This window comes from Alligator sinensis, unplaced genomic scaffold, assembly GCF_000455745.1.
Source record: "Alligator sinensis unplaced genomic scaffold, ASM45574v1 scaffold1219_1, whole genome shotgun sequence".
Lineage (NCBI taxonomy): Eukaryota > Metazoa > Chordata > Crocodylia > Alligatoridae > Alligator > Alligator sinensis.
Window position 1 is genome coordinate 917,652 of NW_005842599.1, and position 19,170 is coordinate 936,821.

At 43.6% G+C, this 19,170-nt stretch overlaps 1 protein-coding gene across 2 annotated transcripts in view; it reads right to left on the bottom strand.

The window, feature by feature from the left end:
• Window positions 1-12,950, bottom strand: part of COG3 (component of oligomeric golgi complex 3) — a 47,776-nt gene extending 34,826 nt beyond the window's left edge. The window contains exons 1-9 of one of the 2 annotated variants that reach the window (XM_025214727.1): window positions 12,680-12,950; window positions 12,025-12,086; window positions 9,126-9,291; window positions 4,918-4,992; window positions 4,680-4,772; window positions 4,261-4,386; window positions 2,483-2,563; window positions 2,253-2,296; window positions 1,120-1,246 (exon numbers count right to left, since the gene is read on the bottom strand). In XM_025214727.1, coding sequence (XP_025070512.1) covers window positions 1,120-1,246; window positions 2,253-2,296; window positions 2,483-2,563; window positions 4,261-4,386; window positions 4,680-4,772; window positions 4,918-4,992; window positions 9,126-9,291; window positions 12,025-12,086; window positions 12,680-12,712 — 807 coding nt within the window. In that variant the 5' untranslated portion in view covers window positions 12,713-12,950. The remainder of the gene's footprint in view (window positions 1-1,119; window positions 1,247-2,252; window positions 2,297-2,482; window positions 2,564-4,260; window positions 4,387-4,679; window positions 4,773-4,917; window positions 4,993-9,125; window positions 9,292-12,024; window positions 12,087-12,679) is intronic. The other variant, XM_025214726.1, reaches the window with a different exon arrangement.
• Between the last annotated feature and the right edge of the window lie 6,220 nt (window positions 12,951-19,170).

Consider the following 19,170-nt stretch of genomic DNA (forward strand, 5'->3'; position numbering starts at 1 on the left):
ATTAAACTAGAGGCTGACATCTGACCACTCAGCAGCTTCAAAGTCTACCATGACAGAAGGGAGATACCATATCTATATTCCATCAATCAAATAAAAGCTCCTTGTGCAACCTTTTTTTATTTTATTTTGCATTTAACAATGTTTAGAAGATCCTCACTTTTTATAAATGAATCCAAGGTTTGTCCCAGACAAAGAAAAAAGGGAGATTTCCACAGAATCATAGAAAAGGGAGGACGAGATGGGATCCCCAGGAAGTTAACTGGCTCAAACACCAGCTCCCTGACTAAAACACCTCAGTCCATCACTTGCCTAAACTTCCCTTGCCGAGGATGGAGATTCCACAATCTCTCCAGGTTGCATGTTCCAAAGCGTAACCATCCTCAGAGTAAGAAAGTCCTTCCTAATATCCAACCTAAGCTTTCCCTGGGGCAATTTAACACCATTGCTCCAGTAATCAGTTACCAATCCCTCCTCAGCCTCCACAACTGGACATAGTACTCCGGGGGAGGCCTCACCAGTGCCAAATAGAGCGAAAGAATCTCTTCCCTTGATTTGCAATTGACATTTTTGCTAATATATCCCAGTATGGTGGGTTATATTTTTCGCCCTTAACAGGACGACGCTGTTCGTTCACGTTAAGCTTAAGGTTCACTATAACCCCCAGGTACACTTCTGCAGTACAGTTCTACAGCCGATCCAATTCATTCCACAATCGGTATTTGTGCACACAATTTTTCTGTTCCAGGTGCAAGACTTTGCATTTGTCCTTGTTGAATTTTGTTCAATTGATTTCAGACTGTTACTCAAGTTTACCAAAGTCCTTCTGACTTCTAGCCCTTCCCCCCCAGAATATCTGCAACACCACCCAACTTGGCATCATCGGCAAGTTTGCCAAGCGTGCACTCAATCCCATCGTCCAAATCATTAATATACACATTAAATAATTCCAGACCCAAGGCAGAACCCTAGGGAACACTCCGTTGTATAGGGAGAGGAAAAAAACACAAATTACTGAATCTGAACATCATCTCACATTACTAGAATTTCTGTGAAATTGTCATGTTTACCCACAAGAGGTTTGAACCCAAAAGGAATCTGCGGCGATCGCAAGATGCTTACCAGAGCACAATGATCTCGATTGTTTTGGCTGGTAAGTTCTGTGACGGTACTTGTAATACTTGGACTAAGCAAGCGTTCTCTCTGATCAAGGTAACATTGATGGATTTCATTGAGAAGTTGCTGGTACCTAGCCAACATACACACACAAAACAAACAAACAAGTCAAGTAGGAGTTTATCTTCAGATGAACACTGTCTGCATTTCATCTTTTCTGCTATAATCCTATGGTTTCAAAAAACAAGGAAAATATTAGGATGTTTAAGCAATACTGTATTTACTTGAGTCTAAGACAAGTTTTCCCACCCCCCATTTAACATGGCAGGAAAAAGCCTCTTGTCTTGGAATCAAATATGAGGCATCAGGGGGGCAGGCAGCTGTTGTGACTTCAGCCCCAACTATGGGTCGGGACCAGAACCAGTCACAGCTGCTGCAGCAGTAGTGCCAGCTTCACAGCAGTGCTATGGGACTGGGGTGGGGCTGTACCCCATGCCCTAGGCTGTAATGGGAATGCAGCCTGCCAGCATAAAACAAGTGTAAGTGGGGTGGGAGGGAAGGGAGGGACAGAGGCTGCAAGGAGGGGGAGACCAGGGGTAAGACTGGTGGAAGGGGTGGGGGGCAGAGGCTTGAGGCTGCAAGTAGGAAGAAGCAGCATAGGAGGGAAGGGGGGAGATAGTGGTATGGCGGCAGGACCATTGGCAAAGGGTATATTGTCTGCCCCCCTCACCACCTGCCCCACCCCACCGCCTTTGCTACCACATACCCCCCTTACAGCCTTTCCCACAATGCTCCCCCCGCACAGCCTTTTACTGCCTCCCCCACTGCCCACATGCCCACCTGGCCCTTTTACTGCCTCTCTCACCACCTTTCCCTGCTGCATTGGTGGGGATGAATTTTAGACAATCCTCCAATAATAAATTATATATGTGGAAAATTATAACAAAGTTATCAAATTTTCCATGCATAAAATCCAATTTTTGGGGGGGTGGGGCATTTTAAATTCAGGGTCATCTTGGATTCCAGTAAATACAGCACTAATATTGCTTTAAAATGTTTTTTTAAGCAACTTAACAGGTAAAGTCTGCCAAATTTCTGGAATGTAAAACATTTGAAAAAAATCATTTTATTTTACTCACTCTGGCATTTTCTCAGACCTTTGCTCTATTTGCTCAATAAGAGTCTATTAAAAAAAGAGAAAGAGAGAGAAGAATGAACACTAGTCACATTTCCCTTCCCCTCCAGGTCCCCCTGACACCGCTTTAGTAGGTATACTTAAAATAAAGATAAACTCTATCACCCCATATTAGTATTAACAATAAATTCAAAACCCATTTAGCTATGAACTACCAGTTAGTAGCCTACTTACTCTGACTTTGGGAGCAGCGGCTCTGAATTTTACGTAGAATAGTGTGAAGGCATTGTCAGAATTTGGCACAGCTGAAGGATCCTATATAAAGAAAAGATAAATAACTGATGATAACTTTACTGTATCTGGCTCGGAGTACCACCTGGCTGATAAAATTAAGCTCTACAACAATCTAATTTCTTGGAATTTTACAACTGTATTACCCATACACCTACTTTCAACTAAGTTACACCTGCCTCCTTTGAAAGCTGAGACAAAGGCCAATCAGAAGAGTAAAATCCATGACCGGAGCAGCAAGGTTTTAATATTCACTATACACTTTTAATTTTTTTATCTTCCTCCACCAGCTGCAGCCAGGTTGCTATTTTCTCGGGAACCTGCAAATACTGTTCCACTGATTAATGAGCAAGGGTCACAGTGCTGAATAATGGAAACCTCCCTGAGAGGCTGAGTGAAGGTTTAACTCCCAACCACCCAAGCATTTGTCCAGCAGCTTCACAACCTAGGTCAGTACACAGCAAGAGCTTTAACCTTCCCTAGTGTTAGAACAGGCAGAACAAGTGGAAAGCAGAATAAAAGGCTCTTTTCAGCCCCTGCTGGACAATTTAATTCCTCTTCCTCTCTGCTAGTTACTCACAGAGGAGAGGATTCACTGTAGTAGCAGTAGTATTTACTCTAGGACCAGAAGCAAGAGCAAGTAGGCTCTCCACCTCCCATTCATATGCCCCCCAGAACAGTGTGGCTGCCAACAGAGACCACCAAGGCAGGTTTTCTGATGTCTGAGACTCACACAGGGCACATCTACACAAGATGCTACAACGCCATAGCAACAAGCTACCGAGCCGTAGATTGTTGCTACGGCAAAGTAGCATGTCGCACACAAACCGTGACAGCAATGCTACTGCGCAGTAGCAGCTAAAAATAACCATGCAGTGACAGGACTGTGTAGTAACAACTGCATAATCCGGTGTACATGTCGACGTGCCCACAGAAGAACAAGGAATAACTGAGCCATCACCACAAAGCTGAAAAAAGTCTATGGGCAGCCCCAACTGCCGTCCAGGTGGCTCAAAGAGGTGGCATCTTCTCCCCTTTCCCAAAGAAACTGCCATACTGGATCAGACCCATGGCCAATCAAGTCCAGCATTCTGCCTTGGCCAGAAGTCAATACTGGATGAATCAAAAGAAAATCTCTGGACAGACATGGGGCAATCTGCCCCACCTCAGTTGTGGTCCACTCCTAAATATTGATTTAAACTCTGAAAGGAGGTTTTATTTCTCTTTCAGTACCCTTTTTTGTTGGTAAGAACCATGAAAACTCTGAACATGCTTGTCATTCACATCCAGTCCCTCTCTGAATCTAGCTAAGCTCTTGGCCTCAGTGACATCCTGCACCAGCAAGTTCCACATTGAGTGAAAAAGCATTGCCTTTATCAGCTTTGAATTTGTTCTCCTTTCAATTTCATTGAATGTCCTTCTTGCTGTGGCAACACCAGAAAGCCTGTAATTAATTGGGGCAATGTATATAATTAACTAGAAGAAGGGAAAAGTGGCGCAAAATCCTTGGATCTGATTTTCTAAGGAAAATACAGTAGTTAAATGGGCCATACTGCCAAAATAATGGTTTTCCTACACGGTAGAGTAGCATTAATATCTTGACTCTTTACAGTCAAAAAGACATCAGTCAAATCAATCGGTAAAACAAAGCTGCAGGTCCTTCGGTTCAGTCTACAGTTGCTTCAAAACCTGAAGCCTAACCAAGTCACTGCTCAACTTACCCTTTTTATTAACTGGCTCGTGAGGTTCTGTAGTGTGTTCACAGTGTATGTCTTCATGAGGTGCATCGCTTTAGAAAGGCATTGTTTAAACTTAACCAAATACACAGGATAGTCTTTAAAATTGGGCTGAAATGAACAAAAGAAAGACAGTTTAAATAGGTAGTTGTACTCACTGGGGTAAAATCCCTTCTGAATGAACAGGAAAAAACAGTACAAGCTAACCAACATAGTTTTATAAAATTCTGTAAGGTAAAAGTATACTAATGATATGCATTTCAAGTGCATTTTAAAAGTAGCAAGAGTCATTCTCGCTTTTGTCAGTAAAAATACACACGTTTTCTAAAAATCAGAAACCCCCAAATTATTGTAAGCTCTAAAATGCTATTACAGTTTAACTAAAAAATTACAAAGTTACCTACATGTGATGAAATATATGCAATACAATCATCAAGCTTAGCCAGCATAGGGATGAATCCTTCACTGTTCACAGACAATGTAGGGGAATTCAGTTTCTTAAGAAAAAGTGGGGGGAAAAACAAAAAAAAAAAAATCCATCAACTGCAAGAAACCAGAAAACACTGGAAATAAGTTTTTTGATCACAGAATCATAGAATTAAGCAGTTTCTTACACTTCACAGGTAGTAAAGCAATACTTACTGTGTTAATGTTTTCCAGTTCATTAAAATAAGAAAGCTTCTGTTGAATATTTTCAGCCAGGTCAACAAGCTCTGACTGTTTAAAGACAATAAATAAAATTATAAATTTAGACTTTAAATAAAAACATGGTAAAAGCATTTATATCAGATTCTGCCAGTTAAAAGACTAAAGGAACCCCCAAACACCAGCAAGATAGAAAAATAATTGTTTTAAATTTTGGATTAGAAAAAGCACGCTATATATTATTCCCAAATGTATTATTTCTACAGACAGTCTATCAAGTTTTCCAGCATTCCATAGGAGCTCGGGGACATTTGCAAGTGACAAGGCTGCTATGACCACTCCAAGGTACTAAAGAATTCTGCCTTACAGGTCTCCGTCCCATAAAAATACCAGGCCCACATTTCCATCTTCAGGTTCTTTATTCCCCAGAGCATCCATAAAAGTCAGAAGAAGAAAAGAAAACACCACTATAGCTTGGGAAAGGCAGTATTGTGTGGAGAGTTCCATTTACTTGTTAATAGTCTTGTTCCCTCGTACCTTAACAAAATTGTTTATCGATTCCCAAGTAGTTGCATTTGTGCGTGCCTTTTGAGTATAAGGGACTTACACAGAGGTCAGTGAGTGCATAATCTAAACAATGAGAGTGAATACCACTCACCAAGGACATACTTTGGTCTGCAGACCCTATTACTGGTAGTGATGGAAGAAAAGGAAAGACACCAGCTTGACTGGCATCTCAAACCGAGTTTAGAGAGCTGGCAATAGAAAGAAAAATGTACTTTTATGCTGAATACCTGCTCTTGACAAGACATGGAACCTCATCAATCTGCCATTTTCAGAGCAGTTTATCTAGAAACACCCTTGGCAAAATTTTTCCTTAATATTTCATTACCATCTCGTCTTTGGGAAACTCAATGCAAGAGTCCCATACGATAGCTCCAACTTTTGTTTTTCTGGTTTTAGAAGGGAAAACAAAAAAAAAAGAATCACTGATTTTCCCATAAATGTTCAAAGAGTAAATACATCAGTCTGAAGATAATCTAGCTGAAATCCAAAGAGCTTGTGTGTTCATGAATAAGTATGACTAGTTTTAAGAAGCCTTTGAAAAAAAATTTCCTACTGGAGAATGCAAAAATAATGAACAGCCCATTCAAAAAGAAAATGATGGCTAAAGTAAACTTGTACAAATGACAAACCTAAACCCAAATTATAAAAATAAGACAGTCTAAGACAATGGTTCTTAACCTTTTTAGACTCCAGGCACCCCTGGATAGACTCAAGGTACACATCAGATAATGTCAGCTCTTGGTTTTCACTTGATTTTTTGACACAAAAAGACGACCAATTCTTTTGTTCCAAGGAATTCAGAAGGACCACAACAAGGCAGAATGTTTCTAACAGTGTGAATGCTAATTTGAAATCTCTGGATTTATCATGTGAATCATGTTTGTATGCCTGACAGTTCCAAAAATTGTGTGGCACCCTGTGGCACCACTGAAAGGATCTCAAGGCACCCTGGGGTGCCACATCCCCCTGACTGAGAATCGCTGGTCTAAGAAATGAAGAATGGAAAATGTCTTAAGATGGAACCTTTCCTGTTAAGTCACCGAAAATATATTTCCTGCATTAAAGTGTATGACTTCTTGGTATGCTGAATTCTAACATAAAAGCATAAAAACAGCTATTTTTACAAAGGAAATCTCCCCAGAGCTATTGTGAAGAATCAGATGTTCCTATTCCGATTCTATCACTGAACCAAATTCCCTCAACACCAGAACTAGCATTTCTCCAGCTCAGTTGTATACATGTAAGTTTAAGACTCTTTTCCTTGTGGGTTCAAGGCTTCTTCAACTAAGATCTTCAACAAGCACTAAAACTGGAAATGAAGACAGCACACGCTAAGTGTTATTAGTACAAGCCCCAGTCCCTGAAACAGACAGCAAATAAGTCAGTCTGTGTTTCCATATTACAAGAGAGATATTTTGATCTACTGTAGATACATCATGGCTCTAATAACTCACACCTAGCTACTACTTGTTAACTTGTCTCTCACTGTGAAGGATGACTGTGCCACAGTACTGAGTCAAGAGCAGCAAGTGTGCAGGTGATCATGTACACCTAACTATTAATCAGCACTAAACCAATTTTAGGCTTCTATTCCTTATTAAATAGATATTTAAAACTATTTAACTGTTTATGACTGTCCCAGGGACCCCGGTTTAGAAGAGGGGGACGCTGGGGCTACAGGGGAACCCCAGGCCAAAATAGAAGGGGAAGAAAGCCCCTACTTACCACTCACAGGGGCTGGAAGGAGCAGGGAAGCGCGTGCTGGAAAGCCGCCCGCGCAGTTCATTAGCCGCGCTCATATTCAGCTGGGGCCAGGTGACGTCAGCAAGAGACAACACCCGAAGGAAATAAAGGGCAGCCCCAAAGGCGCAGGAGCGGAGGAGGATATCGGAAAGCCCACAAGGGAACCTGAGGCCAGCAGCACGCACCCGCGGCGGCTGGCAGCCTGAGACGGTGAGGGCAGCTGCTGCCGCGGTAGCAGCGAAAGCCGCAGCAGCAGAGGAACCAGCGGAGAAGCCAGCAGTGACGCCGGCAAAGGAGCCAGCAGAGGAGCCAGCGGGGAAACCGGCAAAGGAGCCGATAAAGAAGCCGGCAGAGGAGCTGGTGGGGAAACCGGCAAAGGAGCCAGCAGAGAAGCCGGCAGCGAAGTCAGAGGAGGAGCCGGTAGAGAAAACAGCAAGAACGAAGGAGACAGCGTGAGTGGTGAGAGCAGAGGGAGCAGCTACAGGGAAGCCCAGAGCCGAGGGACGGCGAGGTGCGAAAGTGACAGGAACGAGACCGGCAGGACCCCCACCTGGGATAGCTGCGGCAGAGGCAGCAGGAAATCCCGAACCGGGAAGCCCAGGGGAGTTTGGGGGTCAGCAGAAAGACCCACAGCATCGCCAAGAGGAACCAGCCGTGGCTATAGGACCTCAAACGACTATAGCGACATCTCCGGATAGAAGCTGCACCGAGGGGAGAGAGAGAGGGGCCCCGAGCAGGAACGAGCACCCGGGCCTGGGGACACTGAGGCACCGGGGAAGCACAGGGCCCCAAGGGCTGGGTCACTCTTCTTTCTCTCTAGGCTTCTTCCCACCTGATGGTTGCACCGCTTCTGCGGTCGTGGTGGTGGGTCTCTCACGTTGTGGCCCGGCAGGGTTGGAATAAGGGTGAGGGCAGCGGAAATTACAGGCCTCGTAGCCTTCACGCCAGAGCCCGGCCCGGGACACCGGGTCCCGCTTCTGGGGAACAACAGGAAGTCCGGGAGAAGAAACCAGCAGGGACCAGAGATAAAGCTGGGCTTGAAGAACCGTGACAGAAGGTGGCGTTTGGCTGGGGTGTAGGGGAGGTTGGAGCCCCGTGAGTGCCCGCTGAGAGGCGTGATGACCCTGGAGACTCCCTCGAAGGGGACCCCCTCCACTGAGGATCCATCCAAAGTCGTGGCAGGAAAGTTAAGGGGGTCTTCTGACATCAGCCAAGGGACCCTCGAGGGTCCACTCACAGGCTCGGGACAAACCAGATCAACTACCCAGGCAAAGGCCACTCGGGAACGCCTAATAGAGCAAAGGTGGGCACAATAACTAAGAATGAAGACATGAATGGAAAATTGTTTCTGAGACTGTTCTGCAGACCAAGGAATAAGAAGTAACTCTTTATGAGGGAGCAGAGCCTCTCTCATTTCCAAGTCTGGATACTTGGATTTACTAAAACATGACTCGCCAACCTTTGCTGCAATGAATGGTTCCATGTCTGATCACATATCCTGCAGATGCAGAATAAAGGTAGGTTCACAAAAAGGAACAGAAATGTTAAAATCCAGTAAATGGGAATTAGGAACAGAACAGAAGCCCTTTCAACAGTAAAGAATTGGTTCAAAAAATACTCCTACAAGCAATATAAGCTAGTGATCTCAGTATAACCATTAATGGAGAGGTGTCCACATCCTCAAACTTGCTGCTTTATTAAAACAAGATGCTTCAGACTGTCCATCCTGACAAACATTTTCCTACTTAGAGTCTGACCTTTAGAAGAGAGTTGATGCACCTGGTCAAAGTGTTCTAGGAAAAATATCATTATTGCCAAGTAAATGTCTCCTCTGCAGAAAGGAGACTTTCATTTCTGGTACCTTTGAAATCTTCAGGATTAACTCCAAACATTACCTGCTCCTTCAGAAGCTGTTCACAGGCTTCATGTAGTGTTCCTGTCTTGGTGGACACAAAAAGATACTGCTTCTGCAATGACTCCAGATGTTGAAGAGCACTGTTCACATCATCCAGTATGGAATCACATTGCTCCTGAAATCCATACAAATAATCCCTCATCTGTCTAGAAAACAGAACCAAAATGAAACAAAGTAAAGGTCCTCCTTCTAGGGTTACAAACATAATCAACATATAGCAATGTTTTCTGTGCTTCCTCCACCGGAGAAGGATAGCATTTCCTTTTGTTTTTGTAAAAATAAACACTCACCAGTCACAAACTGACTTTATTTAAGCTAATAGGTCATTCATTCTGGTTTTAAAATCTAATAAAGTCATGAACTCCAAAGCATTATTAAAGACAAATTAAATTGAAATAATGTTAAGTGTCTCATTTAAATAAAAAGTAACATCAAAACTAATGACTCTTGAAGCTTGAGACTAGCCCCCTAGGTTAGCACACGTGCAATAGAATCTAAAAGTATAAACTTCTCAATGTTGCACAGCCCATGAAAGTAAGAAGAAAAAAATAACTGACTTATTGCATCTCTGGCCTTCTCCAGATAAAATGCATATATCCTGACAGTCTCACAGACCACATTCTGGATCCATGATCCACGAATGTCTGCATGCAAATGACAGACTGCAAGTGTGCAGTTCTCCAAAACTGTGCCTGGTCCAAGTAATAGACCCAAAATAAACCTAAGGCTAACTGTTTTCAGGGAGCAACACAAATATAGGCAACCCCCGCTTAGTGCTCTTAATTGGTTCCTGAAAAACCGAGCATTAAGTGAAACCAAAAGTATCTGATAACCCGAGATGGCGACCACAATCATTATAGCAAAACTTGCTGAGCACAAAGTGAAACCAGGTATCAATTTAAAATGAGCGTTATAGCGAAATAGCACTAAGTGAAACAGCATTAAGCAGGGGTTGCCTGTACTTCTCACAATGAAAAGATAAGAGGAAAAAAAAAGAAAATACAAGCAGAGGGGTATACAGCAGGACCATGTTTTGGGTCATCTGCCAATCTTCAGTGAGGGGCAGGACTGCCAGGGTCCCTATGCTAGAGGTGTGGGGGGCCCTACCACAACAAGCCTGTCGAAGTGGCATCCAGTCCCATGATTGCCCCGCAAAATCAGCTGCCTGCCTCCTTGATTTTAGTAGGCGTCTACATATATCTTACTCAAATGGACTGCTCTAAGCTATCCTTGTGGTATGTTCCCATCAGCATCTCGGCCTTTTGGCTAGGATCAAGCATTTTTTGCACCAATCAGAGGGTGTTAGGGCTGGTTCTCACCCTCCCGGTGCCTATCTGGTATTGCAGTACCACCAGCCCCAGTGCCAGTTCTCTGTGGATGGAATACCTGCCCTTTTTTTTTTTTCTTTCTTTCAAGGGCCAAAACAAAAACAAAACAAAACAAAAAGGAAAATAAAGATTCCCATCAGTATGTTTGCCCAATGTGGGCCATGGGTTTTATAGTCATGCTCAGCATGAGTTGCGTTTAACCAGCTTCATAGTTGGTTTCCATTACTGAGCACATACTGCTTTTGGCAGCAGTTTAATGAGCAGGTTTACAAGCAGGTCTCCCTATATGACAATATAAGATGAGGAGCTTTTTAACTACATGCTGACTTGCGGGAAGAGAAGGAAGGGGTGGGGGGCACCTCACCTTATATTTGAGTAAATACATAATATTCTTGTTTCTTTTCAACGATTAAGATTAAAACAGCACTGAGAAGGGAATCAGACAGCTATGCATACGATGCATGATTAAGATAAAGTCTTCCGATATGCTACAATTAGGGGTGCACAGATAGAGATTTTATGGGCCAATACCGATGGCCAATTTTTAAGGAGTCATATCGGTCAATACCAATCTGATTCCGATATGCAGGTGGCAGCTTGGAGACCAGAATCAGGTTGGTAAGTCTGGTGTGGGGGAAGAAGTGGGGGGAGGGAAAGGAATGGGGCAGGTGCTGCTCAGCCGGGGCAGGCGGGTACAGGATGGAGCCACAACTGGCATAGGGAACGTGTGCCCCCGGATCTCCGCGGAGCAGGGTAGGATGCTGCTGCAGGCTGAGGCCGGGACTGTACCAGGCTCTTCACAGTGGGAGGCTGGAACAGGCTGCACTGCGCTCAGGGCAGGCAGTGATGGTGCTGGGAGCGGAGCTGTGGAGGGGGCTGCAGCCACCCCAAAATTCAACGTAGCCCCACAAGCACCCATCCCAGCACCGCCACTGTGTGCCCCAAGCGCAGCCCAGCCCAGGATGAGCCCAGCGCCACCCCCAGCCCCAGTGGCAGCCCACACCATCCTGCACAGATCTAGAGGTATGCGCCCCCATGCCCTCACAGGGTGCATGCAGAAGCAGGAGCTGCCACCCCCACTCCCCGTGCCCCTCAGATGAGCCACTCACATCTCCATCAAATACCTGTCCCACCTGAGTCGTGCCTGCCCCAGCTGCACTCCCTCCCTCACCCCAGGGGCCCTGATATGCACCTCCCATGCCCCTTTCCTCCCCCCACACCAGAATTACCAGCCAGATGCCAGTCTCCGAACCGCCGGATTGTGCTCCTGGCTCTGTGCATGCTACAGCTACGTGCATACACGGGGCATTTATCAGCTACATTATTGGCTACATCAGGCAAAAATAGCTGATTTCAATTTTCCCTTATAACGGGGCCAACCCGATATGGGACCGATGCATCAGTGCACCTCTAGCTACAGTACTTGTAAGGACAAGCTGAGATATATGTAAGATAGCCAGAACTCCACTTCTACTTAAGCAGCTGTTTCTAGATGCAGTGAATAAATGGTTCAGTGGTAAAATACAGAAAACTTTAAAAAAAACAGCGTACCTGTACTTAGCACCTTCATCTTGATCCATCTGGGTCTGTAGCTGGGCAAACCAGGAGAAGAACTAGAACAAAGATTTTGAGGTTGTCAACAGCTTAGACACTACAAGGAACCAATTAGAAAAGCCATCAGATCTGTGGAATGAGTTCAGACTGATAAGCAGGACACAGAAGATGAAGAAAAAGTTTTTCTTAGTAAGAAAAAAAAATTTAAGCATTCTATGATTAAGACAGGCTACCAAACAGCAGCAAACAATTCCACTACACAAATTAACACTCCACTAACATTCTGATGAGAAGGCAAAAGGTTGCATGTCATTTGCTTGTGTTTTTATAGAAGTACAGCATTAGTATTATTTTATTTCAAATATATGTATACATCAATCCTATGGTACTGTAAACACCTCCACCCATCTTTGGAGATGCTTTGGTTCCCCATATATTCAATTCTATACAGGTAAATGTTTGTTATTACATGACTAATTTAATAATCTTTTCTCTGTCTCTCTCTTTGCATATATCCTCAGTACCAGTGAAAGAACTGTAGAGAAATACAGAAAGTAGCAGGAAATACAGAAACTCCAAGAATGCATTGAAAAGATCATCTTAGCTTTGAAGTCATGCCACTACGGCAATGAAGGGATTTGGTCTTGTTTACCTGCTGTGCAGTTTCAATTCTTTCATCTTCCATCCCCAAGGCAGTGAAACCTTTCAAGAGGACATCCTCTGTGGATTCTGGAACTACTGCAGTCAGCGTAACAGTTAGCGACTGTGATGTTAAACTGCATAAATCTTCTATTGGAAGCTGTACATAAAAATCCCCAAAGCTTGGTTAAATAACTCCGTAAAATAAGTAAGTATTCTCAATATTAATTTAACAAGACAGCTGATATTTATCAAAAATTTGAGTTTCCAAAGGTCATATTTGTTTACTTTTAAAGGAAGAATCATACTGGAGCTTTATAAATTGGTCTGATAACATATTGAGAAGTATATCAACAGGACAGAAATATTTCTGAGAAATTTCTCATCACGGTATGAAATATATGGATGTATATAGACAAGACTAACTGAAACTGAATGAACATTGCTGTCTCTTGGATATGTTCCAATAAGAAAAGCAAAATTGACTTGCTTTGCTAGAAAGCAAGACAAATTCATATTTCTTAAATAAATATCTGAAGACAAGACAACTCAGAATTCAAGTAGAAGCAAAAAAATCCAGGTGTCCACTGTCTGCACAGAACAGCACTCCTCTGACAGAAATTGTCATGAGGCTTCTCTGTCACATACCCAGGGGAAACCTCAGACCCAATGTTGGCAAGACGTAACATTCCACTTGTTTCAGAATGATCTGTTTAAAATACTTTCTAATGAAGCATCCAAATGATAAAGGAATGTTTCTTTAGAAAAGAATCTATAAGAAGCATCATCAACAAGGAATTTTTGTGTTCAGTAAAAGAAAGTAAAATTTGGGATAATTTTTAGTAAGTTTAGTTGGGAGATTTTCTTTAGATGCATCTTATCCTTACATAAAATGTTACAATGAATGGCATTCTAACATTCTGCTGAATACACATAGAATCATCACCCTCTTTGACACACTTACAATTATGGCTTATGCATACTCATGAGAATAGTTCTATACGCAGCTTCAGAAGAAAAACTTTTGATTGCAACTATACACAAAACCATTTAATTTGGCAACAAATAATTACTGCCTGATTCTATTAATCAGGTAACGGCAGTTTGATTTAGATATTATCTCTGAAAACTAATGAATTCACACAGCATTTGATTCATCTTTTTAATTGCTGGCAGGTTGTTTGGTTTGTTTGGTTTGGGGTTTTTTGTTTGGTTGGTTGTTTGTTGTTTTTTTTGTTTGGTTGTTTTTTTTTTGGGGGGGGGGGGGAGCTTTTAATAGCAGTCAAAAAGGAGGAAGTGATAACATCAGTTTCCCTAGACACTTTTTTTGATGCACCTTAATTCAACATCCCCTTACCATTTAGCAATCCTAGCTCACGTGCGGATTAGGCCTATTTGTGCTAAACAGTTTAGACAGTTAGGTGAAGAAAACTGGTCCTAGACTTCAGGTAGGATTTTTAACTCAGAGTTCCAGAAACTAAAAGCTAATAGACAGATCCCAGGATTGGGAGTCAGTAGTCACTTTGTCATGCCTTTCTACTAAATGTGTGATCTCAGGACAGGCAATCAGAGCCTGTTTTAAAGAGCTGCAGAAGACCCAGAACTCCAATTTTGGAGTTTTTGCAACTTTGCAACTGGAGCCAAGAGTGCTCAAGGTCCTCGGTTCCCCTTAGGATTAGATAATATCTCCTTTTTGCAAGGCTAATCGAGATCTATGACTAAAGCAGCACCAAGGATGATCCTGGCAGTAACCCATTCAGGCACTATGCTAAGGGTAGGCAAAATGCAGCCTAGGGGCCGGATGCAACCCCCAAGGCCATTCTATCCAGCCCACGAAGCCCCTAAAAAATGTAAAAAATTAATATTTATCTGCCCCTGGCTGCCTATCATGCGGCCCTTGATAGCTTGCCAAAACTCAGTAAGCGGCCCTCCGCCCAAAATAATTGCCCACCCCTGCACTATGCCCTCCAGCAGCAGGATATTCCTTTATAAACCTGTGGGCTAGTAGGCTAATTGTCAAGTAATAAGATGTTAGTAAATATAGTTTAAGGAAAATGGGTAGTTGGAGATTCATATAGGAGAAGAATTACAAAATTCAGCCAGGATAGGATGAAAGTAAGAAGCACCTAATTAAACTGGTATTTTTGAGAAGCAAGATTTTTGTTCCCTTTTAACATTTACTTTTTTCTTCATGGATCCATCCATACTAATCCTAAGTAGTGTTTTTCCCCTTCATGCTAATGTAACAGGGACTATAATTCTATTTAAGTATAACCCTTTCTTATTCAGGAGAATAATATGAAGAGGTTCATAGTTAATATTTATAAAAACTATTTCAATCACTTCACATATATTTAAACTATATACATTTTACATTTATTAAGAACAGGGCACACTTGCTGCCTTAAGTTTTTTTTATAGCAGACGAGAAAAAAAAAAACCCCACCACATTCAGATTTGCAGCAAGAAGTGAAACATTCTTAGAGTGGTGAATGCACTAAGTGAATGATAGGCAATGTTCTTTAATAATGAGTCAAAAGTAAGCCTGCTTGTTTGGAAAGCTACCCCCACCTTTAACAAATAGTCTCACTGCTGGAAGCTCAATGGAGTTATAATGTAACCAGCAGTTTTATAATGGCACAGTAAAGCCATAGTAGAGTTGCTTAAATGAAAACCAATATTCCCTTGTGTTTTGTGTAAAAACAATTTAATTTAAGTTTGTACCATCTGATTTTAACAGGGTAAAGCATGCAAATTTTTCGGTATTTTAATGAAGGGAAAAATTAACTCAGTGGTATACATTTTACAGTACATATGTTTTTCACAGTCGATTTAATTCAGTCCCCCTAATACAGTGAAATCAACTTGTTTTACAGTTCCTTTAACATTTTAAGATACTGTGGCAGACTGAAGTACTACAACTGAGTAAATTCCAATGCACATTCCTGGAAGTGCTAGTTTTGTGTGTTCACACAGCAACACGAAGCATCCCAAAAGCCTTTAAAAACATTGTATATAAAGCTTTCATTTTATAGTTTATCCTTTCTCTTACTAGAACAAAGCAGCCTCTAGGACAAAACAGCACAGCTGTCAAGTAACACAACACATGACAGTATAAGACAGGAGTGAAGAACACTAAATCCAGGTAAAACTAGAGGGGTAATTTAGGATAGCAGAATATAATTACTGGCATTTAGAAGAAGGCAGGGTCTGTCGCTAATACTTAGGAAAAATGCCTAAGGGCTTAAAGACACATATGTGCTAAGACACCACATATTTTCCATCCCAGAATGCACTAACAGCTACACCCTACTCCCTACAACACTCTTCTGAAGGCTACTTTTTGTGCCACTAGCCAATCAGCAATTAATCATCCTGCCTTGCCTTTTGGGGTAGATCTGTCCCTACTACCAATGTTGCTCACAAAGTATCTCTCATGCCCCAAGACAAAGCAGCAGCTGTACTTTCATCACATATCTGGGAACAGGCTATGTGGGAACAGCCTGTCCCCTCCCCTCTAGACATCTATTGTGCACCAAGGCTGGCAAGGCCCTTCACAGACTTGGGTAGTGGCAGCAGCAGCTGTAGCCCAACTCTGCAGACTCTTCAGCCAAGACAGATCATGACAGAACAGTATTGCAAGCCACAGCACCACCTGAGCACATGGGATACTGACCTCTGAGGCTGGCATGACAGAAAGAATGTTAAACTAGAAAACAAGAGGAGACAATTGGGAGATGCTCAGCATCCAGACCTGGCTGTAGTTCACAGGAAGAGGAAAATCAAATAAATGACAACCGATAAAGGAACATCACCGGGTGGAAGGATGGGCAGCCACGAAAAAGTGTAACTACTGATGTAAGCATTAATGCAATACGTGATAAAGTTAGACAAAGGATTTTATCTAATCTAGGTAAGGAATGGGGTGTGGTCAGTAATACACAAACATTTCAATCATTTCTTATTGTCCGGAACCTGAGCAACAAAATGGAGGAACCTGACTTGCGGGTGCAGGACATGAAAGTAGTATTATCAGGATAACAGAAACAATGGCCTGTGCTGTTCAAGAAAGAGAGAAGAAGAGGGAGCAGTGCTGGAATAACATGGTACATTAATGATATGATAAACTGTAAAGAGATAAGGAATAAAACAGCCCCCCACCAGGTCTAAATCACATTGGAGATGGATGTTAAAAGAGGTCCTACGGGAGTAGAGACATAACCCTGGTAAAGACCACCAAGGGTCATAGGAGGTAGAGACAAACATCTTGGTAATATTATTAAAGAGATAAATATAAACTAAGGCTTGTGTTCTTTATGGGAAACTTTAATTTCATAGATACGGACTGGAGAAATAAACACTATTAATAATGGCAGTCTCCAGCTGTTCCCAGATCTGACAGCTGACCAGTTTCTCTAACAAACTCTCCTTGAACCAACAAAAACAATGCTATTTTAAAACGTCATCTTCACATGAAGCAAGAGGGCTTTACAAAACAGATGGACACTTAGCCCAGTGTTAGGTTAAGCCATTCCAACTGATCCTATTTAAATTAAATGGGAGGAGAAATGAAAGCAGGTCTGGGAGTAAGGTTCTCGATTTCAGGCAAGTTTTGGTTATCTAAGGGAACCACGTATGAAAGACAACTAAGCTAAGTAGTAAGGGGGACAGAAGTCCTTTAAGTCAAAGGTACAAAAGAGAAATAATCAATCAATCTGGAAGTTGTACATAAGAACCGTCATTAACTAGGTCAGACCATGGGTCCATCTGGCCCAGCATCCAGAGGGAGTGCAGCAGGCTGCAGCCCCTTCACCACCTCCTCCAGAACCTTCTGCTGAGGTTCTGGCTGCACTACTCCCAGCACTTTTTCATTTATGCACTCCCCTTCCATGGCCCCATCAAGTCCCGAGACCTCTTAGTCAACCTCTTCCCAGCCCTAGCCAAGCTGGCAACACAGCTGACCAGGAAGGAAGAGCCCTGGAGACTGTGGGGCCGTTTTCCTGTTCCTTACCTGTTCTTCAGGCGGAGTTTCACTGGGCTGTGTCCACTGGCTCCTTAGACTCATTCAAGGGCCTGTGGCCACTGTCCAGTGTGATCTGCTCAGTGGCCCCCCTCCGGGTACTCATTTTTAACCCATGACCTTCGCTTCCATCCCTGTTTTATCCCACAACTTCAGTTGGCACATACCCAATAGCCCCCTTTATTAACCGGTGGGGGGGGAGAGGGAGGGAGGGTAAATGTTGCTCTGTGAGCCTAAGGCCCATGTGTCCAGTATGTGCTCTGCTAGGTGCCCCCCCCCCTCGACACACTCATTTTGAACCAATGACCCTCTCATCCCTATTTTATCTTTTAGTTCTCCCAAGCGATCAGTGATGTGCCCTTAGTGGTCAAAATCACCAAGGGGTGCTTATAGCTCTGCTTGGTGGATTTTGGCCCACGTTCCAGAATAGCATATGAAAAGGCCTGTGTCACACAGTCTACTGTGCACTGCTCGGTGTCCCTCCCTCAGTGCACTCGCTTTGAACCTATGACCCTCACACTTCCATCCCTGGTTTTGTCTTTTAGTTGTCCCAAGTGATCAGCGATGTGCCTTTAGTGGCCCCCATCACAAAGGGAGGCTAACAGCTCTATTTGGCAGGCTCTGGCCTACATTCCAGAATGACAAGCCAGGAGGCCTGCGTCACACGAGGCAGCGAGAGGATACTGAAAGGGAAAACAAACTGGGTCTGACCTTGTGACTTAGAGGCTGGGCCCCCCTCTCCCATGCTCACTAGGGAACGAGGTCCCTCGCCTCCAAGAATCTGTCCCGTTCCTCCTCCTTTTTTTTTTAATCTGGCAGCTTCCGCAACCTTTGGTGGTGCCAAGCCCTGCACCCAAACAACTGACTGGGTGAGAAAGGACTTCCTTGCGTCTACTCTCAATGTGGTGTCTGCTCCTTCCCCTGGGGCAGCCTTGGCTCCCTCCCGTGAATGAGCACTGACTACGGCTCTCTCCAGCCTCTCTCTTCACCCCTTAGTATCTGGTCCACCCTCCTCCGGACGCCCCCTCGAACGCCTCTCTCCTAAGCCAAACAGTACCAGCCTCCACAGGCTCTTTCCTTCCAGCAAGAGGTGGGGAAAGCACTCACAGGGGCGGGCTCTGGACCTAACAAGATGAACCACCCCCAAGAGAAAGGACTGGGACACTTGAGGACTGAGATGATGGCCTCAAGGCAGCCTGAGCCCGACCTCGCGAAGGACATGAAGCAGCTAATAATTCAAACTTAAATGATACTCAAGTCAGGCTATCGGGGGATTTGCTGGGTGTATTTAAAGGGTGACTTTTTGAAGAACTATGCTTGTTTACACACACGCATATACACAGACACGCACAGGTGCACATGCACCGACTAGGACAAGCCAGATGCTGTTACTGAAGGATCCCTCCCGGCTACTACCACAGAGGCAGCCGGAGCCGGCAGGCGGGCCCGGGGCCCTGCCAGCCCCCGGCGCTGCCTGGCACCGG